We start from the raw sequence: 11,420 nt of genomic DNA, 5'->3' as shown, positions 1-11,420 counted from the left end.
AAACTGGGTACACTATGGTCATAAAGGGATGGACCAACATCTATGCAGAATATATAGTCACTTACTTCTCCTGTCTTCACCATTCTAATTCTTGATTTGAACTTTAGCAGCCCGTCTTTGCCATGTTGTTGCCATGTGATTGGCTGATTTGACATTTGTGTTACAATCAGCTGGGTAGGTGTACTTACTCTACACGTAGGAGACTGCAAATAGATAGACAGTGTTCTGAATCTGTTAACTGGGTATAATTCTGTCAATTCTTGGGAGTAATAGCCATACATAGTATTGAAAACTACAATTTGAATATGGCCATTACGTATTTAAATGTAGGTTTTGCAAATGTATGTAACAGCTGCAGTGGAGCAGTGTATACAACTTGAGTAAACCTTAAGTGTGCTGACACGGCATAAAGCGAACAATCCTTTAGTTTCACCTTAGTTACAGTTTTATTCACTGACCTCTTCAGTGTTCACACATACGTTATAAACTGTATGATCATTCCTGATTACAAGCAAACGCTCTTTATTACATTACCCAACAACACCTCTTCAAAATCAGATTCTGAGCCAGAGCATTACTCTTTCTCTGCTTTTTTGGGTCAGCTTTTTTACAGGAGTGAGGAGAAAGAGCAGAACTTCCCCAGATTAAAGACCAGCACCCAGCGAATGCTTAAGCCTTTATTTACTGTATAATTTTTGCTTTCCTTCACAGTTTTACTGTGTTCACAGTCTTTTGCAGCTAGTACAGTGTCTCCTATAATACACACAAAGTAATTGTGATACATGTTATACATTAATTACGTCACGCAGTCATCATATATTTTTTTAAATTGAGTTTATTCCCTTTAAAGATGCACTTTGGGATTCATTCCCTTGATCACACTGGACTAAATTCTCATTACAGACACAATGAGAATTAGATTTCCTAAAATAAAACTAGAAAATGCACATTAGGCCCTGAACACATATAAGAAGTCAAGGAGAAAAAGCATATTTTCACCTCTAATTAGGTATGTTGACAGAGGTCAGCTTCAGTGTTCTGGATAGATTTAAGCAGAAAGGTCTGACTCTTGCGGTTCAAACTGCTGGTTTGAGAGAAACTTAGGTCTGTTAACTTAAAAAATGTAAATAAACTGCAAATGAAGGCACCACTTTATCACTCCGCTCTGTTCAGTGCTTACTACTAACTCAGAGATGCTTTAGCCTGATGATTTTAGATTTAAAGCAGCAGATTTAAAATCAGAAATTGTGTTTATGTGTGTGTGTAATGACTTTTGAAAGAGCCCTGAATGTGGTGACATGACAGCAGTTCAGTATGTTCAGGTAAAAAAAAATTTAAATAATGAGCTCCGTGTGCTAAAAAGATAATATAGCTGGGTTAAAGATTAACAGTCACTGTATGAGTCGGCGCTGCAGCTCTTTTGTTTTTCAGACCTTCACCATCAAGCTCAAAATGACAGACTTTGGAGAGATTCTAAGGAACATTGGGGAATTTGGATTATTCCAGAAGATCACTCTAATTGCACTTTGCTTTCCAAACTTTGTTCAGACTTTTCTCTATGCCAGTTTTGTTTTCATCCAATCAGATCCAGACAGACACTGCAGCACAGACTGGATCCTCAGTGCTGCTCCTAACCTGACCTCAGAGGAGCAGCTCAACCTGACCGTGCCTCGGGAGGAGGATGGGACCTTCAGCAAGTGTGAGATGTTTGTCCCAGTGAGCTGGGACATTGATACTATCAGAGAGTACAGACTCAATGAGACCACAGGGTGCCAGGATGGATGGGTGTATGGGAACATGCTCTACAAAGCCACCATAGTCACTGATGTAAGTGAAATTTGTTGTTCAGTAGATCTCTCACCTCCATGAAACATTACATTAATTATTTTTTTTGTTTTATTATTGTTATTGTTATTATTATTATATTTATTTGTTTTCACAGTTTGATCTAGTGTGCGGCCAGGCCAGCTTGGTGGAAGTGATTCAAGCAGTATTCATGGCTGGAGTTCTTGTTGGTTCCCTCATGTTTGGACCTTTTGCTGAATCGTAAGTGTGCTCCTTGCAGTAGTTCATGGTTCCTTTTGCACCGAAATACAGAAATATGGCAGCTTTTTACGGAAAGGCAAGCGAATACAGTCCCTCCACTCCAATACACACACACATGAAAACATCTTCCTCCATTATTTTGCAACTTCACAAGCTCAGTCATATCAGATTAAAAAAATATTGTTTGCACTAACAGTCTACACTGTACATAAACATCTTCATCTTTCTGCACTCCTTCCTGGCTGAAAAATTGTAAAATATTAATACTTCTACAGTTAAATAAATAAATATCTGCTATATTACCAAAAATAATTTACCATTAGCTGAAAAAGATGAGTGACTGAGAAATGTTTCAAACCATTCCTTTAGGAAAAGAAGCAAATCTTGAAAATACCTCTATACACATAAACCTTTATTACTGTATAATTGTGCATAAAATATTACAAGTCAAAACAATTATTCATATTTATTCTGCAGAAAACTGCATTAAATGGATGAGTTCAAAAAAACAGGCCTTTTCAAAAAAGTATATTAAAATTTCCACGCTCTGTATTCTCTACATCACATGTGTTGGTCACATTCGCAAACAGAAACCCACCTGTTACACAGATAAAGCATTGAAGCTCATTTGCTTGGTAATGCTTACTATGTTTCCATACAGAGTGTAAATTGTAATTGACCTCAAAGCAGTAAAAGCAGAGCCAGCAGCAGCTTGCCTCCCATGCTGGTTTTTCATCAGGTTACTGTCAGACCAGCTGTTTGCACACGTGCATAGCACCAGAAACCATAGCACATCTTACCAAGCTGAGGTCATTGTTAATGGAAGCCAGACGCAGCTGTAAAGCAGAGAGAGCCACAGTTTCTATGAGCAGTAAACAAGCAGAGCTTTCAGTGACAATAGGCAACTGCAGCCACAAGAGGCAAACAGTTGAGGAGCTTTATGACAAGCACTGTCATAAAGCTCCATGCATCCATCATGTCTGAGATGAAAAGTGAGTGACTGCTTTACTTTGGTACATTTTATTTATGTCTATTTTTAGGACAAGCAGAGCTTGCCTTGGTTGTCCTGACAGTGCATCACTGCTATAATTTTACACTGAATGAATAACTTTTGTCTGTTAACACATTCACAAAACAAATGTCTCTTTTAATTTGTTAGGTTTGATACCTTAGCAACAGCTTATCAAATAAATATTTTCACTAACTTCAAAAATAAATACTAATTTTGAGTCATATGCTTTGATTTGCGAATCTAATAAACCTGTATTTTTTTCCCAATGAAACACAGAAAATATATTAAATTAATGCTATTTTAAGGAAAATATTTGCTCATTTTGCATTTGACTGCAACAACACATTTGAAAAACTTATTTTCGGCATTGCACAGAGATATCTCCAGATTCTCTGAATCTTACATTCTGACTATGAGCTGACAGTTACCAAATAAATATTATAATGTTTCTATAAAATGAATGTTCCACAATTGTGTTGGATTAGACTTAGAATGGAATCTATTATGTGTATTTCATAAATCAATAAATAATTTAAGTATGTACTCTATTGCCTTATGTTAATACTTTAATGCAGTCCGTTAAAATGCCGCTTCCCTGCATATATACCAAAACTGCACATGCAATCATGTAAATAAGTTTGAGGGGACTCTGTGCAGTTCTGTGTGCGCCCAATGATTCAGCAGCCTGCAGAACCATCTTGAGGAGATAACTTGAAGAAACGTCTGTGTAGGTTTCCAGCCATCCAGCTCATAGTAACATAGTAATCATAGTGACCTTTATCTTAGTGACCTATTTATTTTTATTGTGGCTGGGTTTAAAGTGCACTGGGATGCACTGGGATGCACTGAGATGTCGTGCTTATAGAAGGTTCTCAAGAAGTGCACATCCCAGTGTCCTTCAGACCCATGCACACACTCAGACAAAAACTGGTTCATTCCAAGGACAAAACTCCCAAACCCAAACTAAACAACATAGTGTGTGCTGTGCAGTGCAGCAAGGAGTGCTCAGACCTCTACACAGGAAAAACCACAGAGCCACTTGACAAACCCATGGCACAACATAGAAGAGCCACCTCTACTGGACGAGACTGAGCTGTACATCTGCATCTAAAGGACCAAGACACATGGTTTGAAAGAGGAGTGAAAGAAGCCACCTATGTCCACTGTGAATGACCATCTTTGAACAGAGGGGGTGGCTTACTGCACCAATTCTCTGCTAGCTACAATCCAGTTTTGAGATCCCTTCCCAGGTGCCTTAATGCCAACTCAAATCTTGCGTCAGTTGATCTCAATAGGTCACATGATAGGATGAGGCAAGGTCTCACATGGTTTCATCCAAAACCTCTGCTGATAATGACACCACACTCTTTTTTACACCTCAGCTCATTTGCTGAGGCACGTGATCAATAATGGGTCAACGACCCCCTTAATTGACAACTCCCACTAAGGCCTAAAATCTGGGACTCTCCACCATTCGCTCTTAGAACTGAAGAAGAGAGGTCAAACATCAGGTTGAGGTCTGGACTGGGCCATTGCAGCACCTTGATTCTTTTCTTTTTCAGTCATTCTGTTGTAGATTTGCTTCTGTGCTTGGGATCATTGTTGTGTTGCATGACTATTTCAGCCAAGCTTTAGCTGTTGGACAGCTGTTGCCCTCCCGTTTGACTCAAGAATGCTTTGGTATGGAGAAAGATTCATGGTTGTATCAACGATTGCAAGATGGCCAAATGCTGTGGCTACAAAACAATCATCGTCACTCCTCCACCGCTGTGCTTGACAGTTCGTACGAGGTGTTTGTGCATGTGTGCTGTGTTTTTGTTTTGTTTTATTTTGTTTTGTTTTGTTTTGTTTTGTTTTGTTTTGTTTTTTTTGGGGGGGGGGGGGGGGTAGACAGTAGACAGGATAGACCGTTATGAAGCGCCTTGAGGCGACTTTTGTTGTGGTTTGGCGCTATATAAATAAAATTGAATTGAATTGAATTGAACGGGAAAGAGAGAAGGGGAAAAGGGGAAGACATGCAGCAAGGTCACCCTCAAAGGTCACACTCAAACCCAGGCTGCTGTATTTTTAGCCATAAGACAACCAGTGTGCTAAACTGCCTCCTGTTTCAAAGGTCTTGTAGTTTTATTCAAATATAACTTTGCAAATATAAGAAGCTTATCTCTTAGCTCTGGTTCCCTACCATAGTGGTTTTATTTCTTCATTCAGCTGCCCCTGTCAAGCAGTGTAAGTAATTTAATGTTGTGTTCTGTGTGTTTTATGTGTAATTTATTAGTTTGTTTTTATATGTTGCATATTTGTGTTGTTTGCATGCTTTTATTCTAGTCACTCATGACCCTCTCCAATTAAAGGAATGTCTTGTACCTCTATAGGCCAGTAAAAAACTCGAGATATGGCCAGTACAGCGAGAGACTCCAACATGACTGCACAGAGTCCCATAAAAAACTATTTTTACATGATTGCATTACTGTTATCTCTGTAATGATGCTACATTAACCAGCAGCTCTTGTGATTTAGTGTGCTTAGTATCATAACAGAAGCTAATGTATCTCTGTGTGTTTGTCTTGGTGTTTCAGGTTCGGCCGCAAACGAGCAACTCAGATTCCAGCAGTTCTGTTGTCTGTATTCACCGTGACAACAGCTCTCTGTCCCAACGTCTACTTATATTTAGTATCTCTGTTTCTGGTGGGATTTGGAGCTGGAGGATATCGAGTCAACAGCATCATACTATGTATGAAGAGTACACTAACTTTGCACAAACTTTGCAACTAACAATCGTTGTAACTGTAAAATAATCTGCCACTTGTTCTCTCAATAGCTAAGATGATGTTCTTGTAATGTTTTAGAGGTCCAGCAAGGCTGTACTGATCTGATATTTTCCAAATTTTTTCCAATTTTCCAATTTTCTCAAATTTTCCATTTACACTTTCTACTTCCACCTCTTCCCATTTATTATTTTTATTGTTACTTTTATCTTACTGTTGCCTTTGTGACCGTTTTACATATTTACATTTACATACGAGACAAAAGATGTACTCTGCTGGCTCTCGGAGGAGGCGGACGCACTTTTTCTCCTCTCCTCTCCCTTATCTTCCCTGCTTAGTTCTTATGTCCTTGTCTAGTCTCGTGTTTTTTGTATTACTTTCCCTGGTAAACTGGTCTCTGAATGCTATTGACACCCTTTTCTCAACGAGAAGTCTGGGCTCGGGAGAGCCCGAGTGCCCTGGAGGGACTTTCCCCGCTGGATACACGATGGACGGGTGGCAGACATGGAGGGTCATGTGCCTGGCGGGACTGTCAATCAAGGACGCTGAAGATATCTACGTATTCGGAACCATGATAACAGGGTTCTTGCTGATCGGAGCTGGCTTATCAGAGAATTAAGAAAGCGGAACTGGCTGTTCAAACCCCCCCCCCCAAGGCTGCCCGCTGGGATTGAAATGATGGGACGAGGCGCAACTTCTCAGAATGGGCTCACTGACTGCAGCATGGATAAGATCTTGGAGAAGCTTGTGGCTGCCGTGAATACTCAGAACAACACCTCTGAGTAGAAGTTGGATTACATCTTGGAACAGCTGACTGCAGTCGTGAGTTTTCAGAATCTGCTCTTTGAGCAAAAGAATGACAGGACCAGGGAACTGAAGGTTAATAACATCATGGAGAAACTCGCGGCTATCCAACGGGAGATTGAGAGACCAGTGTCGGAGTGTTAAAGAACAGCTTGAAATTCTCATGAGTTGTTGCAAATGAAAAATTACCATCATAATCCGGCTACCCCTTCGGCGCCAGCTGTGGGCTCAAGGCTGAAGCTGAACAAAAACTCCCTGATAACGACTGTGTTGAGTCTGTTCCTTCTCATTCCATGCAAGGCCACCTGGGTTGGCTGGAAGGCTGTTTACTTAGCCTGGCAGGGCGAAGGACACTGTCTCAGCTGAACTATAGACACGCACACACATACATATACTGATACTGATAAGCACTCACTGACGCATCACCCTCCCCACCCGGATCCAACGCCACCTCCAACGCTTACCTCCCCTCTGATGTGGACATCGGGTCAGCTGGAGGCGCAGTCGAAGATTGCAGCGGTCCCAGATCAGATGTACACACTGGAACACTTTCCCATGTTGCTTGTCTGTGTTTATTGTGCTATGGTGTGTTGATATCTGTGCATTCCTGCAATATCCTTTTGTGTTACACCTTTCGATGTTTTTTTCCTCGCTACCTAGCCTGACCTGTCTCCCCAATGTGATGTTTGTGTATTGTATGTACGGTCAGCAAGGTCTGTCATCTCGGTTGTGGGCAAAAGACCTGCAACTGACAAATAAAGGCTATCTCATCTCATCATCATCTCATCATCATAATCAGTTTCTAAACATAAAGATGTTGGACAAAGGACAAAGACACATTTATGTAATTTTGTGTCCACCTTTCTACAGGGGGTTTTGTCTTCAACTAAACACATACTTGAGAAACTCTTGGGTTGTTGTTGGTTGGTTTGGGTCATTATCCATTCACACTGAGATGTTCTGTCTGATTAGGTATAAAACAGTAATAGAAAAATATATGTACAGTCAGCCGAGATATTCATAGCAGCTGATGTGCAATGTTTTTACTTATTTTTGTTGTTATGTATTTATTTTGTTCCATTTGAGCTGAGGTCTTAATCTAAAATAAACAAACAATTAACATATTTTCCTTATTGCAGCCACTGAATGGATTGGGACGTCCAAAAGATCATGGGGAGCTTGTGTGACTCAGCTGTTTAGTGCAATTGGAGAGTGCGTCCTCGCTGGTATGATCTATGGCATCCGAAACTGGAGACTGGCTCAGCTGATCACAGCAGTTCCGCTTGCAGTGCTTATTATCTACATATGGTGTGTATTTCACTCTATTTATTGAGTTATTTATACATTTCAAAATGTCTGTTTGTTTGAAGTTCAATTTTCTTCCTATCAGGTTTATTCCAGAGTCAGCCAGGTGGCTGTTAAGCAGAGGCAGAAAAGAAGAAGCCAAACAGCTCATTGTCAAAGCAGCAGCCATTAACAAACACCCTGTGTCAGAGTCTCTTCTGGACAAGGTAGTGAATCACATTCATCAGGGAAGTTTTCAAGAACATCGATGGCACCTGTAAAATACCTCAAAATAAGTGTGTTATATTCAGAGATGGGCAGTAACGGGTTACTGTAATCTGATTACTTTTTCAAGCAATAAGTAAAGAAAGGGATTTCTATTGCAAAAAAAAGTAATTCGATTTCTGTTACTTTCCCGTAAGCACGCTGCGTTACTAAACAGTGATTTTATTTGTGAGAGTGTCTCACGACATTGACGTGCGAGCGTACGACGTCCGTTGCAGCAACAGACATGTGTAGATCAACAATGCGAGCTAGAGTACGACCGTGCAGCGTTTAAAGCGTGGCTGTCCTGACATTACTTTTAGCTTCATTCCATAAAAAATGACAAAAACATTAGCGACCACTGTTCACTCTGCGTGGGAAGACAACTTCTTTCTACAGCGAAAAATTAAACTTCAAATCTGTGCAAGCACCGAGCACCCTGCCACAGGAGTGTGAAATTCACAGAGAAATCCCCAGATCCCCCCACTGACATGACCGCTGCAGCACTGGCCAAACCTCCACCGGCCCCACTCCTGCTAAACAGGTGACAATCGATTTAAGAACGACAGGACTTAGTGCTGCCGAACCTTTGACTTTATTTATTTCTTGCTGTTTTTTACTTGCATCTATTTGAAAGAGTAAGTGTAAACACAAACAATTATTTCATTTTACATGCTGGAATATGCAGAAAATAGGTTTAAAAGTTAAACAATTTATTCAAATCAAAGACTGTTGCATATAATTTAATTTTTGCTTGATGCAATGTGCATAAAGTTAAAAGATTAAAACTAATAAAACAAGTTTTAAAAAGAGAATTTTTTCATTTGATTCCATTTTTTATGATGGATTATGCAGAAAAAGTAGAACAGGGCCGAAAGGTCTATTGCTTTATAATGTATTGAGGTTGTGTATCATGTTTTTAACAAGTAACTAAGTAATAGAGTAACTAATTACTTTTGAAAATAAGTAATCAGCAAAGTAACGGAATTACTTTCTTGGAGAAGTAGTCAGTAATTAGTAACTAATTACTATTTTCAAGTAAATTGACCAACACTGGTTAGATTTGGTACCATGCCTGGTATTCTTTTAATTATTTTTCAATAAAGTTTGCACAGGCTTTCTTATAATGGACTTTTATGCCATTTTCATCAAGATGGCAATAACCTCTGACTACTAAAGAGTCAGTCCTCCACTATTACTCATGCAAATGGTGGTGGTGGTGTGTCTAAAGGTTTTTAAGCTCTGCCTCTGCCCCTCCACCCAGTGACATTAAACTGTCCCTGGTGTTTTTTGCGTAATGTTGCTAATCAAATAAACAAATTGAGTAAGGAAAGTAGAGTCATGAATAGAGAAGACATTATGTTCATTATTCAACATATTAAGGACAAGAGATATGGATTTAGGCAACACAGTGACTCTGTATGTTCTGCCCGTGTCTGTTTGACTTCCTCCCACAGTCTAAAGACATGCATGTTAGGGTAATTGCTCACTCTAAATTTGCAGAAGGTGTAAACGGTGTTGATGTCGATGGGTTAGGCCTAGAGTGGTGACCTGATCAATGTGTATTTGGTTTTTTTTGTGCTAAATTTGCTAAAAGAAATTCTACCTTGATTCAAAGTAATACCACTGGAGGCATAACAAATCTCCATTATTATCAGTAGTATTAAAATGGTGTTACGATAAACATTATGTCTCCCACAGATTGAAGTGAATAACTCTGTGAATAACGAAGGAATAAAAATCATCTTCAAATCATCACTGCTGACCAGATATTTCTTTATTATAATACTGTCATGGTAAGTTCAACATCTATAGTGAGGTTAATACATTAAAGGGAAATATTTCAATGCAAAAACATGTCGCTGTTTTTAAATCGTAAGATTTTGACTTTTGAATTTGATGTTTTGATGATTAAATGGCCATTCATAAATGTGTTATAAATGGTTCATGATACAGGACTTTTGTGTCTGATTAAATGTGTTTCTCTTCTCTTTTAAAGGTTTTCCGTGAACCTTTCCATCTACAGTTTGTACTTAGACATGGAAAGCTTTGGTTTGAGCATCTTTGTAACCCAACTCCTTTATGGTGTTTTTGAAGTACCATCTGTTTTACTCTCCATGTGGCTGCTGGATATTTTTGGGAGGAAAATATTATTCATAGCAACCCTTCTGATCGGAGGAGTCTCTTCCATACTTATCCTCGCTGTTCCTGATAGTAAAAGCTTAGTTATATCACAAAATACATTTTATTTTTGTCTGATTATCATGTTTATGTTCACTTTTATTAATTATTTATTTCATTATGTCAGGTTACGCCATTTCTGTCACATCTTTAGCTGTTGCGTCTCGTTTTTTCTTGATATGGGCTGGCTCTGTTTGTATGGTCTTTATGCAGGAGTTGTTTCCAACATCGGTTAGGTAAGCAGTCACAGTTTTTATTCATGTTTGTGAACAACTTGTGTGAAAAGAACGCTGAAAAAAAAAGACCAACTTAGTGAGTATACCTTTTGTCCTCCTGTTTCAGACAAACAGCCACAGCTTTAGGATCCATATCAGCAAGATTAGGTGGATTACTGGCTCCACTGCTGAACTTGTTGGCCATGTACCACTCGGTCATACCCATCACAGTCTTCAGCTGCCTTACGTTGATAGGTGGATTTCTCGGCTTCTTGCTTCCCGAAACCAAAAGAAAAGAGCTTCCTGAGACGACTGAAGAGGCTGAGCGCAATGGGTATCAGTGTTTAACTACTGCAGCATTTCAAACATGTTATTTTGTCAATGATCGTTTCTTCATCTGTTTCTGTTTTATGTCTTTCAGACAAGTTAGTCCCACAAGAAGAACAACTACCAGTCCACATTCATATTCAACCAAGATGTAGATGTTTTTGTACGGATTTCATCTTTACAAATATGTGATGTATTTAAATGAACCACAACCTCAGTCATCATGTTCTATAGACGTCCCTGGTTCTGGACTCAGGGTCTGAAGATACATCTGAGGAGACCGCAGTCTTAATAAGTTATCATTTTGTTAACACTTTAGTTTTTAGACAGTGTAACTTTGGCTAACTTTCTGCAGTACAAAGAACCAAGTGTAATAATAAGTGATTAAATAAACACTGTTTCCATCACCTTGAAAAAATTAAACACTATTCCCACTACTTGTTTCCCATTAACTGCTGCAGCATCACATTCTGAAAGCAACCCTGCTGTTATTCTATCATGTGTTTAACTTTGTGAAGGTGA

General features: G+C 39.2%; 1 protein-coding gene across 1 annotated transcript; it reads left to right on the top strand.

Moving 5' to 3' along the window:
• The first annotated feature begins 1,452 nt into the window (after positions 1 to 1,452).
• LOC146613909 (solute carrier family 22 member 13-like) lies at positions 1,453 to 11,053 on the top strand. Its single transcript, XM_085378593.1, has 10 exons — positions 1,453 to 1,827; positions 1,943 to 2,046; positions 5,635 to 5,789; positions 7,767 to 7,935; positions 8,018 to 8,138; positions 9,877 to 9,971; positions 10,175 to 10,389; positions 10,484 to 10,592; positions 10,699 to 10,911; positions 10,993 to 11,053. Exons 1-10 carry the CDS (start codon positions 1,453 to 1,455, stop codon positions 11,051 to 11,053), a joined length of 1,617 nt encoding a protein of 538 aa, XP_085234719.1.
• Positions 11,054 to 11,420: the final 367 nt, after the last annotated feature.

This window comes from Diplotaxodon limnothrissa, linkage group LG18 (assembly GCF_057381915.1).
Source record: "Diplotaxodon limnothrissa isolate DT_005_m linkage group LG18, D_limnothrissa_male_GT1.1, whole genome shotgun sequence".
Taxonomy (NCBI): Eukaryota; Metazoa; Chordata; class Actinopteri; order Cichliformes; family Cichlidae; genus Diplotaxodon; species Diplotaxodon limnothrissa.
The sequence above is the reverse complement of the archived record's forward strand: the minus strand, read 5'-3'. Positions and strand labels throughout refer to the sequence as shown.